The sequence below is a fragment of the Pangasianodon hypophthalmus genome, chromosome 15 (genome assembly GCF_027358585.1).
Source record: "Pangasianodon hypophthalmus isolate fPanHyp1 chromosome 15, fPanHyp1.pri, whole genome shotgun sequence".
NCBI classification, from domain to species: Eukaryota; Metazoa; Chordata; class Actinopteri; order Siluriformes; family Pangasiidae; genus Pangasianodon; species Pangasianodon hypophthalmus.
Window position 1 is genome coordinate 1,097,265 of NC_069724.1, and position 15,616 is coordinate 1,112,880.

Consider the following 15,616-nt stretch of genomic DNA (forward strand, 5'->3'; position numbering starts at 1 on the left):
TATTTTTTAAAGGAGTTTAACGTAAACATAAAATTATACTGTCATTCAGCGTACTCAAATGCAGATTGAGTTTGCATGACTTTGTTATTTTTTTGTTCATTACCAGTATTAAAAATAAAAATACAAGACGTTATAGTCACCACTTTATTGTAAAGCACAGTCCTTCTTGATATGGTTCATTTATCTACGGTTAAAATATAATTAAAATCAATGAAAAAACACATTATCCCCAGATACTGATGTGTGAAACACATCACTCTGTGCGACACAATTCTGATCTACAATTTTGATCATTTCATGGACATGGATTTTTCCCCGATCACATGACAGCTAACAACCCAGGGAGGTTGAAGGTTAACATGTGCTTCCTCTGAGAAACGTGAAGCTGCCGACCGCATTGTTTCGAACTGCTGCTCATGCTGCATCACTGGGTGGTGTAACACACTCGGAGAAAAGTGCTATTCGACCTCTTGAGCTCACAGACTCCCGTGATTGTCTAGTGTCGCTGTGATTGGCAGGGGAGAGAGAGAGTAAGCCCCTCCCACCTAGAGAGCACGGACAATTTTTTCTCTCTTGGACTCGTAGCCTCAGATGGCTGTGGCATCATCGGGATTCAAACTCGCCATCTCTGAATGATCTCATGACAACCGAAATTAGACACTGCGCTAATTTTAAACTGACTCCTCTCACCGTATGGTTTAGGATTAAAATTATATTTTGCTAGTGCAAGAGGCCACAGGTTTTTATTAATCTTCATTCCTTTCCATCAGGCCATCTCTGCTCATAACAAAACATCCATATGTTAAAAAACCCAAAAGAGTTCCTAAGCGCAGGAAAGAGACTCATTACGTGTGAGTGGTTTAAACGTTTACACGTGTCGAGTGAGCGATAATAAACACCAGGCTCGTTATTTGTGAATGCTATAATATATCCGCTTCATTTATCCAACATTTCATTGGACAAGAGTCAGAGAAGGCTACAGTACGAACTGGTGCATCAAATGAGTAACTGGTCCTGAGAATGAGCAGCTCAAACCAGGGAATTAGGATACACACTGGCACACACAGCTAAATAAATAAATAAATAAATAAATGATAAATAAATAAGTGTTGGCCAGAATAGTTTCTGGCCTTGAGCCTCTGAGTGAAAAGGATTTTACCTGTCAAGCAACCTATCCCCTGGCCACGAAAACATTTGGCTGGTGATGTCAAGCTGGTGTCAAAACCAAAACAACCGCCTGCCTGGATGACAAGGTAGGCAGCAGAAAACTCGACTAAATAAGCAGAGCCTCTGTGAACCACAGGCCGACCGGGAACAAATACATATCAGTAGGAGATATGATGCCTTGACAGGACTACAGCACAATTCCTAACAGCACTGCATGGAAGCTGCAGAGGCAAAGAAAACCTTCATCCAAAGTTTTTTGAGGTGAACTAACGGTCACAAAGCATATTTACTCTAAATATCTAATAACATTAGCTGTGACTTATTATGCAGCAGAGCTCTAGTGGCAACAATTTATTATGACAAAATAGGGTATTAAAATCCAGGTGCGCTTTAATTTATATGTATAACAGCGAGTTTAGTGTGTATTTGAAGCTATTTGACCTTTATACTGAAGACACAAGGTACAAAATAATCTTTCCAGCACTCTGCTCCACACAAGAAAGGACAAAAATCCTCAACAAAATACGCAACAATGGCCGAGAACTCATTTATAAAACCGCTTGTAATGATTCCAAAACAGTTTTTGGAGAGAAGCACAAAGCTGAGATGTTTCCATGCCAGGATGCAGCTTCTGGTGTCTGATGCCAATGTTTGTGGAGGAGAGGAACACAAAGGAAGCACTGTCATTGTTACCTACTAAGGCTGGGTGATATTACTCCAAAAATATCAAATCATGATACTTGAAGACACAAAACATATCACAATATATGTAGGGCTGCTAAAGCAAAACAGTGTTGCATAAAAAAATATAAAAACTGAGTTTGATGATACTCTTATTTAATGTCTGCTGAAATGGAGAAAAAATAACTAATTCTAATTTTTGAGATTTTCCATTAAGAATTTTCAATATCAGTGTCCAATCAGAGCTTGTGTTTGTTAATTAAAAAAATGTTAGAAAAAGATATGATGTTGTATTGTGATATATCGGTTTACTCACAATTTCTCAGTAGTGTTGCATTAAAAAAAGTGTTCATTTATTTAAAGGATACAAAAATACATTTTATAGTAAGAATATCATTTATCTTTTTTTAAATGATGGGAATTTTTTTTTTTTTTACAATTTTAAAGATTAAGTATAAAACTATAACATGAAATCAGCTCTTCCAGATAGTTTGTAATTATTAAGAACAAAAAACATATATCTGAGAAAAGTGTATTATAACATAATTTATCATGATATCGATATTATATCATCATATCATCCAACCCTATGAAGTACATAACAGCTTATATCTTCATTAAGGACGGATCAGTAATAAAACGTTCCACATGTTCTGACCTGTTTAGACTCAGATCCTTAGAACTAGGTTACTGGGAACTTCCCAAACAGAGCAGCCTGGAAAAGGAGAAGGTTTTGCTTCCAGGTCTTTCTGATGGACTGCGTTTATTTCCACTTTACTGACACGATGCTTAAAATTTACAAAAAAATTACCACAGGATGGAGAAAACTTTTTGAATTTGAAGATCAGGGTAAATTTAACTTATTTTGTCTTCTGGGAAACATGTAACTATCTTCTGTATCTTCCCAGTAACCTAGTTCTAAGGACAGTACTAAATGAAAAAATACGATATTTAGGCAAAATAAGAAAAATGTTCACATCTCCACTCTGTTCAAAAGTTTTCACCCCCCAGCTCTTAATGCATGTTTTTTCCTTCTGGAGCATCAGTGAGTGTTTGAACCTTCTGTAATAGTTGCATACGAGTCGCTCAGTCGTCCTCAGTGTGAAAAGATGGATCTCAAAATCATACAGTCATTGTTGGAAAGGGCTCAAATACACAAAAATGCCGGAAAACCAAAGAATTTGTGGGACCTGAAGGATTTTTCTGAAGAACAGCAGGCAGTTTAACTGTTCAGGACAAACAAGCGACTCATGAACAACTATCAGTAAACAAAAGAACACAGCTGTGGATCATTCAGGTAACAACACAGTATTAAGAATCAAGGGGATGTAAACTTTTGAACGGGGTCATTTTTATAAATTCAGCTATTATTTTCTCTTGTGGACTTTATGTAAACATCTTTTATGTGAAATATCTTATTCAGGTCAGCAATAAATAAACAATAACATGCATTTTGTATGATCCTCTTATTTTGGTAAAATAATTAACATTTTGCAGATTCTGAAAGGGGGATGTAAACTTTTGACCTCAACTGTATATAAATTCTCTCCTTCCTGTCTGAACACACCATCAGAGGATACAGTGCTGCAGAAAAGAAGTCATGATGTGATTTAAACAAGAAAGTTTTTGTTGAATAACAACTCTGACCCAATGTCAGAAAAATTTAAAGAAAAAAAAAAAACCCCAAACAGAACCCAGTCTTAGTCAGAACAGTTATTTAACGAGGTTCATTAGTGACCTAATCACATTTGTCAGGAGACAGTTAGCCGCTAGGAATTTCTTGTTGTGAACTGTTTGCTGCTCAGACACTGCATATTTGCCGAGAGGGTGCGTTTCCTTTCAAATGCTTTCGATGGCAATGAAATGATTTGGGTGAAACGGTTCAGTCAGTGAATCAGCACAAAAATTACAATCATTACATTCTGTTTTTTGTTAAAGCTTTTAATGGTAAAACTCTCAATAGACCCCGTCTAGACGCGTGACTCTGACGTCAAAAACAAAGCGGGAGACTATTGTGATTTATAAAAGCAAGCCAGAATTTCTTTTATAAAATGTTGTGCTGCTTGGTGTCAGAATCTGAAGTTTTCATTTTATTTTTTTCCTGCATACTATCGAATCGGACACCTTTCCATTTTCCGTGTTGCTCCCAATTCATGTCAGCTAATTGAATCTGGCTTGCTAACAAAAAATTGAACAGGCTTAGCTTGTTAGTTATATTGCTTCAACAAACCCACGTAGCTCGCCTAAAATCTATAGCAGGAAACTAGCTAGCTAAGGCTACATATCTAGGTCATGTTCTTACTGAGGAGTTGCCTATAATGGACATGTTTAGCTAGCGAACTTTGCTCAGATAACTTGAGATTATGGCTTTCAGGGCCACGACGTCCGCAATGTTGTAGTCGCAAAACCATCCATCTTGAACGTTCCCACAAACAACAGTAAAAGTTGTAAGAATCAAGAGACTTGTACGCCTTCAATTTCTCTCTATAAACACTTGGAAGTTTCTAATATATACGTATGTGCTAGACCACCACTTAGCATCATTTATTCACTGACAGGACGCCGAGCCATAAGGATCTTTTAGAGCTACACCATGTGACAATGTTAGTTTAGCTGAATAACACTCCCTGTCTTTTAGAGCTAAAACACAGCAATAAGTGGAGAACATTTTAGCTAACATCAATCCAATTCCTAAATAAAATTCTTGACAGATTCTCCAGTCAGGTTATAAACAAGTAGCATCAGGTTTCTAGGCTACTGTTTCGTTTACAAACACTGAAGGCGTCTATATTCACAGGCGAGACTTTCCTCACTCTGAATAATTCATAGTAGTTACAAAATAATCTGCTTTAGGATGAGTAACTGAATCATAATCTGCGACTGTAAGTGGTTCAAGCTATCGTCTAGATGTTACACAGACACATGAACTGTTTAAACCCAGTGTGACCCAGTGTGTGTGTTACTCTCCACAGGGCTTAGTGGCTATACCGAGAGCTCGCGATGCTGCGTAATACCACTGGATTGGACTCATTATGGACTACTGTGTAATAAACAGGCTGTCAAGCAGCATGAATTAAACATGCTCCAAATCCCAAATGAAGGTAAATGCCTCCCATCCCTACTGCTAATTCTGCACTGATCCTCACTTTGTCTCAGAACCACACACAGACCAATTAACTCATACACACACACACACACACACACATACACACACACGGTGAAAATATGTTGTAGGTGTAACACTTACGTAATCCCATGTTATTTCCTTTCTTGCTCAAATCTTCTTCAATAGTTAAACTTTAGTCAAAATAGCATTTCTTTTGGCCTGGATTTATTTAGTTCTATTAGTTTTATTTATAAGGTTCTGATTCGCCAGAAAGATATTTTTAAGATGATCTACTGGAACAGAAAGTCAGACAGACACCAGAGCTAGATTCAACTCGAGAGAAGATTTAACCAGGAGATAGCTTTTTGCTATTAAAATGAAAGAAGACTAAAGTCATTACAGTATTTATTATAAAACAGAATAGCATTGTATGCAGCAGGTTATAACACTATAGCATTTGTAAAAGCAACAAGACTATGTCTGAAATGTTGTAGCTAATCAATTATTACGACTTAGAGCAATGTGGTTTCTTTTACATTGCAAATGTAGCTAATGTTCCTAGTCAGATTGTTGTCATCTAACTAGGCTAGTGGTTAGCTATGCTAAGCTAACAATATCATAGATGTAAAGAGTATGTAATGATATAGCTAGGTAGTTAAAAAAAGGTTTGTTTTTATGCACTGCACAAGATGAAATCTCAGCAAGTGAAAAAAACTTAAATATCTTAAATATGGGCAAAGGTATCTAATAGTTCTTTTTATGAGATTATTATAAATCAAATATAAGATTATTCAGCTTGTTTTTAGATGATTTCACTCATTTCAAGCTTTAGAGTTTCTTACTCTATTTGTAGATAATTTCACTTCTTTCTGCTAGAAAAATGACCTGCCAATAGAACAAGACTATGTCAAGCCTGAAATTGGTACAAATGTTTAGAAATAGGTTTAATTATCTTATATTTGGTTTATTGTAATCATATATTGGGAAACACTAGCTAGATTTGACTATATTCGAGATATTTTCACTTTTTAAGACGTCCTTTTTTGCTGTAGTTTATTTTCCCGTATCTACAATACCCAGAAGATCTGTAATGGAAGCTGTAGCGCAAACACATTCTCTCTTCTTTTCCACTTCACCTGCTTTCTATTCTGTTATCTCCACTCTTTTTACTCCTATCTATAGCAAATCAGGTTTAGCAGCATTTTTTATGCATTAGAACCTAGTGATTCAGTTCTTCCCCTTAATCATCTAGGTGCTTTTGGACTTTCTATTTTTCCCTATAAATACTTTACCATCACACTCATATGTGGTTCTTCTCCAAACTGTTACCACAAAGTCTGAAGCACACAATTGTATAGAACGTCTCTGTGTGCTGCAGCTTTACAGTTTCCCTTCACTGGAACTAAGAGGCTGAAACCTGTTCCAGCATGACAATGCTCCTGTGCACAAAGCGAGCTCCATGAAGACATGGTGTGTGAAGGTTGGAGTGGAAGAACTCGAGTGTCCTGCACAGAGCCCTGAACTTACTCAACCCCACTGAACACCTTTGGGATGAACTGGAACTGGAGACTCCTTACCCAACATCAGAGCCTGATCTCATTAATGCTCTTGTAGCTGAATGAACACAAATCCCCACAGCCACGCTCCAACATCTAGTGGAAAGCTTCCCAGAAGAGTGGATCACATTTTTTTGTAGTGTTGCCTCTCTTACATACTATCTATTTATCTGTATAATGATCATGAGCTTTAGTAATGAAACATCACGGTTCAAAAGGTTTCAAACCTACAAATATCGAGGAATAAAAGTTTTCTGTGCCTGCATTTTGGTATGTTAATGTGATGTGCTTTGTATGAATAAGGTGATAGAAGATCTGCTTCAAAAGCACAATAAAAAAAAGAATAAAAACTTAGCAAAAAAAAAAAAAAAAAAAAGGACAAACACTTCGTAAAAGCAGAGCTCAGCATTAGGAGCTGTGCAAATTCTCATCTTTCATTCACAAACTCGTATAAGATCATAAGATAGCTCCGTATACAACTGCCAGCCACAATTATTTCTCTCTATTTGTGCTGTAAAGATTTTTTTCAGCCATTTTCAGCACTTTTCTCCTGAGGCTCCACTTTTCTGTTCCATCTAATGAACAGTCACTGAAAAACAGCTAATGAATAAATAACATACTTCTTAACAGATTACACAAAGTTGACTACAGGAGAATGAAATGGAAATTTATATCAGCAATAACCCCTCATCCTGAAAACAATATGGCTTCCTCGCTAAGCTTTCTTTAGAGTGTTTCCCTGCCATTAGCTGTGAGTGCCCCATATTTCAGTGGTTATCAGGAGTAGGACAGAAAGAGGCAATATGCAGGAGTGAGCAAAAAGGCATTTGGGAAGGAATGAAGAGGGGACTGAATTTCTGAGATGGAGCAATCTGTCTGAAAAATTACAATCCTGACAAGTTTTTTTTTTCTTTTCAAGGACGCTGACTTAGACCAGAGATTTGTATTGTGTGTACTGCGACAGCTACAACTCTTTACCTATACTTGTGAAAGGGAACTCATTACTGAAATTCACTTCAGTTGCTAAACTGAAAAACTGTCCATTGTAAAGTCTTATATTTTGGTTCACAAGACAAACATTTTAAAGTCTGTAAACTGTAAAATAGAACAAAATGATAGCATCAAGGGTGGCCTTACCTTAACTTAACTTACCTTACCTTACTTTAAACTGACATTTTGACAGATTCCAGTCATTGCCCTTATAGAGGTATTAACACTTCTGGTATTCCTAGCTCTTAAGTGCTGCATTTGACACTGCGGATCATAAAGTACTTCTAGACAGGCAGGAAAATTGCGTAGGACTACCTAGGACAACCGAAAATGTTTCAAAAGGCTGGAGTTACTGATAGGATGTTTATGAAACATGGAATATCTCAGGGATCAGCTCACGGGCCGCTTTTATTCAATCTGATATCATTCTAACTGGCGTTCTAACAGAATCAGATCTCACCTTCACTAGATATACCAAAACTATCACTAAATCAGCCTTACATCATTTTAAAAACTTAGCCAAAAGATTTTAGGGTCCCAGCAAGATGGAGAGAAACTCATCCATGCTTTTAACTCCAGCAGAGTAGACTTGTGTAACAGGCTTTTAACTCCCCCAAAAACAGCTACAACTCATTCACAGTGCTGGTGCAAGAGTTTTAACCAGGACAAAGAGAACAGAGATCATTACTTCAGGTCTAAAATCTTTACTCCTGGCAACCAGTTAGTTACAGAATCGATTTTAAAGTGCTGCTATTAGTCGATAAATCACTAAATGGATTAGGCCCAGAATACGTTTCTGAAATGCTTAAAGAATAAACCAAGCGGGTCTCTTAGATCCAAGGGTACAGCTCAGCTTGTAGAATCAAAAACAAAACACTGTGAAGCAGCATTGAGCTTTTACGCTACAAACACCTCCCAGAAGATCTTCAGTATTCCCGTAATGTAGCCATTTATAAATCCATATTAAAACCTTTCCATTTTTTGTGCCTACAATTGAGCTCTAAGACTTGCACTTCATTTCCATCATTGCACTTTTAATTAGTCTTTTTTTAATCTTATTTTAATTCATTTTATTATTCAGTGATGTTCTTATTAATTTTATTATCTTTTCTCCTATGAAAAAAGCGGTTTAAATTACTCTGTGTAGGAATAAACTTGCCTCGCCAGTATTTATATTATATTACCAGTATTTGTATCTTTAACACAGAAAATAATTGTAAATATAAATTGGTCTAAAATTTATAGAGTTATAATTCACATCCTGTGGAGCATAATTATGTATCCAAAGGCTTCATGAGAGCGCTAACAATGGTAATGTAATGTGCCAGTGTGGGGTAAAACCTGTGTAAATTGCAGGCATTTTTCTGGCTGTATGACGCACCACTGGTTAGGAAGTGGGGAATGATAATACTCCTGCTTACCCTCATATCCTGGCTCTCCTTCTGACCATCCCAGGCCCAGCTGCGCTTGGTAAAATAGTTGACGGTGGCAAACTCAATGAGGGCGGAGAAGACGAAGGCGTAACACACGGCCATGAACCAGTCCATAGCTGTAGCATAGGCCACTTTGGGTAATGAGTTTCTGGCGCTGATGCTTAGCGTGGTCATGGTCAGAACAGTGGTGACTCCTGAGGAGGAAAAATAAACATCTATCACCATTAACATTATTTGTAAAGTGTTCAGTCTGACACTTTGTTGTAGGCGAGTTTAATCTCAGCTCATCTGCTGTTTTTATTGGGGAGAAAAAGACAAGTATTTTGGAGTAATAAAGCATAATAGCAATGCAAGATGGGTAAATGCTGGCAGATCTGGAAATAATTGGAGTAAATGTTACTGGATATCGTGGCAGAGTAACACAGTGTAGAGATGATTAGTAGGGGTAGATTAAGTAAAGAATAACACACTTCAGTCCATGCGGTTGTACAAAAATAATCCACAACGCAAAGAGTTACCGTGACCACCCCAAAGTGGATTGTTTTCATATAACAGCACCAACTGCACTGTTTTATTGCGCTTATACCACAGCGATTTGCCAACAATTACAATGTTTAATGTATTAATGAACAACACGCCACATATTTTAACGCTTATAGTTAGATTTAACGTTGTGGAAGATCCATGAAACAAGTTAATTCCTGTTCTGACCTACGTTATAGCTGTGATAATCAGTCGTTCCTTCACAGTCTGTCTCTCTTTTTCTCTCTCTAAAGAAAAAAGCAGCTTGTCATTTTACCAGAAAACCAGAAAGCGTAAACTCCGCTATCTTGTCTACTCTATTTGCAAAGCATTGTGACTGTTACAGCACGCTGACAGTGAAGACTACCTCCATAAATGTTAAACAAATATCTCCTAGGAAAAAAAACTATACATTTTTCTTTGTTAAAAACATTTTTTTTTTAAAAAAAAGCCATTAGTTATTATTCTGAGATTATGTGGAGCATCCGCTGTACAAATCCCTGTGAATCAACTGTTACTATAGAAACAATAACGTATTAGAACGAGTGTGTTAATATAAACCGGTCGTTTATGTTACAGCTGGAACTACTGTCCAAGCCGTGCTGTTACACGAAAATAACGCACACCTTCTGACCAATCAGATTCGAGATTTCAACCGCATTGTGGTATAAATCGTTGTCGTTATAAGCCTACTTATCAATGTTTGACTTATTTCCGATGACAAATCACGAACTTGTCATGGAAGGATTGCACCACAGAAGCCTACAGTCGTGATGATATTTGCTCAACTGCCATTTTGAATAGACCACTGGAGCAAAATAATCAGAGTATTGACAAAATGGCAGTGCTGCCGTGGAGTACACAAGTCTCTCGCCATCTGTCAGGACACCTGTGATGCCAGTATAGAAACTGGAGAAATTGCGAAAAGCATCATTCCCAAGCAGACGTATTACAGTAGCGCTCTCTAGTTTTGAAGGCCATGAAGATAGAAAAAAAAGAGTGAAAATGCAGGTGACATCAGTTCTGTTCAGTGCAGCTGTAGATAAGAGCTGAAATGCATCTGAACAAAGATGAACTCGAAGGGCAAAAACATACATCCTTGTTAGTGGCTGGGAAATTTAAAAAGGAAGGAAAGTGAACGCTCCCTCGGAAAACCTCGACACCCTGAGGCCATGACGAGATTTTGAAGACTGCGAATCCTTCTGTATATTTTTCCAAGGTAGAGATCCATGCTGAAAACCTTGTCTTTGGTGGATGGAAATAGCAACAGACTGTTAAAGCTTGGAATGAAATCTATTACATCTATGAGCTCCTTGAACGTATTCACCAATAAATTGAGAGTCTTGGCTTTGCTATCAACTATACGCCTTCTTTATGGGGCTGTGGAGACGGTGTATATCTGGGTTACGATAAAAGAAGGGGTAGAAAATAAATCAATCACACTCGGAAATCAGAATTTTTCATAGGTCACTGTGTGGTGACCCAGAGCTTTCTGCTCTGAGAATGGCATATCAGGAGCGAAATGAGGGAACGGTCCAGAATCGGTGCCCATTAAAGCAGATATAAGAAATCATTCCACTCGGTCTGCTACCACCTGCCTCAATGGCAGAAGACTAAAACCCAGACAGTGTGTTGCCTTCCAGGGAACTGACGTTACTCGTCCTCTATCGCAAAGTGCAGATGATCTCAGAAGATGTGTAATGCTTTGTAATGCCTACTGTGTAATGCAGGGTAATGCTTTGTCTGTTATTATTAAAAAGCAGGTCAACAATTAAATTTACATTAGGGCGTATCTCCATCAAGCAGTGGAGGAGAAAAACACAGGGACATTAGCGAGGAGTGTCACTGGAGATGCCGTTGTGTCGGCAAAGACAGTGGACGATTGTTTGGATTGTGCTCTGAAACCATAAATCACACATTACACACAGGCTGCCGTGAAAATTCTAAAACAGGATTATCCGAATGAAATACAGAGTCAAGCCCATCACAAGGGGATTCAAGAAGCTGGCAGCCTTCCAGGGCGTGAACGATTAATTAAATTTCAACCTCCATGTGGGGTTTTTAGAGCAGCAGCAAGGGACTAAAAATTCGAACATGATGTTCGCCTCTTATTTTAAAGTACGGTAAATGAGTAGTTTGGACAAAAAGATGCAGACTTGGTGTACTTAATCACTGTTTATTTATCATCACCATTAACATTATTTGTAAAGTGTTAAATTTCACACATCATCGTAGGCCTAGGCTCGTTTTTGACCATATTCAGACAAAATTTCAGTGGCATCCCTAACAAATATAGTAACTGACATTAACTTTATACTTGTCTAAATTTAGCGAAGTCAAAATAGATTTTATTTCACATTCATGAATTCAAAACATTGTCCATTTACTGTGAATCCAATCGAGAGAATGTGAGATGGAGGGAAGTGGGCGGGGCTTCCAGGCGATGCTAGTTAATATCAGAGAGTTCAAAACACCTGCACAAATCATTTCATAGTCTTATGTCGATTGTCTCATGTCCTGTTTTATTGGGGAGAAATTATACTGGCGTATTTTTGAGTGCGAAGCTCCTACGCAAAATGCGTACTCTGATGTTAAATTGCGAAGCTCCTATGCAATATGCGTAAAAAATGCATAATATAATACAATCAGAGTAAACTAGACATTGTGGCAGTGTGATATTATGAAGAGAATATGCAAGAATCGTGAGAGTCAGTTTTCAGCAAAGCAAGGTGTGGGGAACGTGATGTATATGACCTCCAGGCAGTTTAAAGAACACTCTATTTAACACTGAGCCTTCTCCCAGTCTGACCTGCAGCCCGAAGCGGACAGACGCGCTGCTTCATCACGTCCGCAGACACTGGTACTGCAAATCCTGCAGAATACTAATAAGTTTGTTCTCTGCACCTCATTAGGATCTCCAGACTGGAGGCGAGCAGATCATCTATACTGGCTGTCAGCTTGCTAGGGCATAGCTAAAGATCTGGGAATATGTGATGATGGACTTCATCTGCTCACATGACAATTAATATTTTAGCTGTAAGTATTAGACTTGGGAATGTGATGTCATGACGCAGTGTCTTACGAGTGACTCATCTTTTTGACAGCTTTAGTCAGTCATGCAGTCAGATAGACAGCTGAGCTTGTCGACAAGTTTTCATACCAAAAGTGTGAATGTTTGAGTCATCGTAGTGTGAAACTTTTTTTGGTTGTAAACTGTCACAGCAGCACCGATGACAGCCGATGTAACGTGAGAGAACGGTATTCCATACACTATACTGGAATACTGAAATACCCATATTCATACAGGATGTGATGATTGTGTTCTGTAAAATCTACTTACCTTCCACAATCTATTTTGCCTAATAGAAGCTGCACCAACAGTTTTAAAGAAAATTGAGTAAACGTCCCCTGTATGTGGCAGGAAGGCATTCCTTTGCACAACTGGGACAATGATTATATTACGCAAAGATTTTCATCAATCCGAATGAATTCATTCTGTTCACAAAATCATATATGATTTATCATGTAAGTGTACGCTGGTACCAATTCATTATGATTGTGCCCCTGAATTAAGTCAAGATATTCCAAATGACATAACTGCCCTTTGTCTATGTTGCCTTATTGTAGTGTCTGGCAATTCTCTTAATAAGTTTTGATCCGCTAAGGTTAAAAATAAATGCTTTAGGAAGGGATGCTGGAACTCCAGATGGGGCAAACTGAAGCCTAAAATAGCTCATCTTAAATGTGGGGCGTCTGGACTGGTGACAAGGTCAGTTTTTGCAGAGTGAGAGGTCAGAGGAAGTCTGTAGGGAAAGAAAGTCGCGACTTTAAAAAAAAGAAATAAAAACAACTGCTCTCACTGGACAATTGAGCTGACGGTGTAGTATCAATCTGTTTCGTGTGACGTCACTGTACGACCACGCCAACTGACCGGTATCCTTATTGCCTTCAACGTGTGGCACTGTGGTGATGTCACAATAGTCATCGAAGAAATAAAGATATATATATATATTTTGGGATTTACTCCTGAAGAAGATGGTTAGCAGCAAGGAAGTGAGAAAACTGGATAATAAACACTTTACATCAGGTAAGTTGGCTGGCTATTGCACCTACACCCCTGACCATCACACTCATATGTTCTTCTCCAAACTGTTTCCACAAAGTTTAAAGCACACAGTTGTATAGAACGTCTCTGTATGTTGTAGCTTTACAGTTTCCCTTCACTGGAACTAAGAGGCTGAAACCTGTTCCAGCATGACAATGCCCCTGTGCACAAAGCGAGCTCCATGAAGACATGGTGTGTGAAGGTTGGAGTGGAAGAACTCGAGTGTCCTGCACAGAGCCCTGAACTTACTCAACCCCACTGAACACCTTTGGGATGAACTGGAACTGGAGACTCCTTACCTGACATCAGCGCCTGATCTCACTAATGCTCTTGTAGCTGAATGAACACAAATCCCCACAGCCACACTCCAACATCTAGTGGAAAGCTTCCCAGAAGAGTGGAGCTCTTTATAACAGCAAAACACAGGAGGAATAAATGTGGAATGAGACGTTCAACAAGCGCATATGGCTGTGATGGTCAGGTGTCCACATACTTTTGAACAGTGTAACGTGTGATAAAGTGCTGTTTATTTACCTGACCGGAAATTACAAGGTGCCATAGCTTTGTTTTGCCAAAAGTACCATTAGGCTTCTCTACTCTTGAAAGCTCCCAAAGTTTTAAAATATTTAAAATATATGTAATTGTCTATGAATGTTAGCTCTATCAGTGTCTATCAATGCTGATTTCAGATCTGTATATATTTTTCCTTGGTCTTGGTAACCAATGATGAACGTTTTTTTTTTCTCCACCATTGCTATAAATATACTGGCTAGGAGAAAAAGATAATGTGACTGAAACTGAGCGATACAGGCAGAATGACCTTCCCTTTACATCCTGCCTCAGGGATAAAAAAAACTCATCAACAATAGCAGACCAAAGTTGACTCAAGCTCAATAAGCTCAATAATAATAATTCCTTAACTCCAGCTGGCTTAAACCTCCTGCCAGTCTGAGCCAATATCCTGCTGCTTGTGGGTTTATCTCCTGTACTCCATATTTCCCCTGAGGAACAGCATCGGCCTCACTTTTTTCTTTAACATCACCTCACGCCAAGTTTGGGTTCAGCTAATCTGTAATTAATTAGGTGCCTCTGTGGCGGTCGCAGTAATTATAGGTCAGTCCACTGGTCTCTGCAAACTTTCAAAGATGAATCCATCACTGTCCAGACCAACGCGCTGTCCAGTCAGCGCTTTGCGCTAACTTTCTTTCATTCCAAGCAGAACTTTTTAATACCATCCCTGGTGCGCTCGTTTGTCAAAGGCATCTTGTCAGGGATTGAGGGGGAGTAGAACAGAAAATAAAAAAAATACCATGACGTGTCCTCTCAAATGTGCAGAGCATGGCTTAGTTGGATATAGTCTCATCTTCTGTAGATCAGCCGTCAGCAAAATCGGTATTAATTAGAAGTGGCACAATACCACAGTTTCTTTTCCAATACACGATACTCACTAGAAATAGATTTAATAATCTAATACTTGCTATATTTTGCTATACATTTCCCATGCTAAGATAATATTTTTGCAGTGTGTGGAGAATAAGCGTCAGAATAAGTAACGTCAAAATAATCACTGCGATTTTGAAACTATTTTTCCTATTCTGAAACAAAATGAAAGAAACCAATAAACAAATCTCTTCCCTTTCCTAAAAGAAAAAAAAAAACATTAAAGTTGGCATGATACTACATTTTCTTTTCCAATACTGAGTGACACCTCGAGTATCAGATGCCCACTGGATATTGTTTCCTTTAAAAACTACTAAGCTTTAATGTTTTGGTTTGTTAAACTGAAGCACTTCACAGTTCAACTCTTTTACACAAGAGTCACTTACATTGCAAATAAAAAACAGTCAAGTCTATTTATACATAAATGTTTCCAGTTCTAAAAATAAATCTCTAATCCAAATCCAAACTTTTACAATTCTGATCTGTTACAGGATCTGATATCCGATATGTTTTCTCAGATATTCGATACACCATTTTTTTTTTTTTTTGCTGGTATCGGCTCGATACTGATACTAGGTATGGGATCGATGCCATTTCTACACTAACTGTTCATCAG

General features: G+C 38.1%; 1 protein-coding gene across 2 annotated transcripts in view; it reads right to left on the reverse strand.

The window, feature by feature from the left end:
* Positions 1 to 15,616, reverse strand: part of LOC113541817 (gamma-aminobutyric acid receptor subunit alpha-3) — a 108,835-nt gene that overhangs the window by 8,900 nt on the left and 84,319 nt on the right. For both annotated transcript variants that reach the window (XM_026939013.3, XM_026939011.3), the window contains one exon: positions 8,922 to 9,127. In XM_026939013.3, the coding sequence (XP_026794814.1) occupies positions 8,922 to 9,127 (206 nt within the window). The remainder of the gene's footprint in view (positions 1 to 8,921; positions 9,128 to 15,616) is intronic.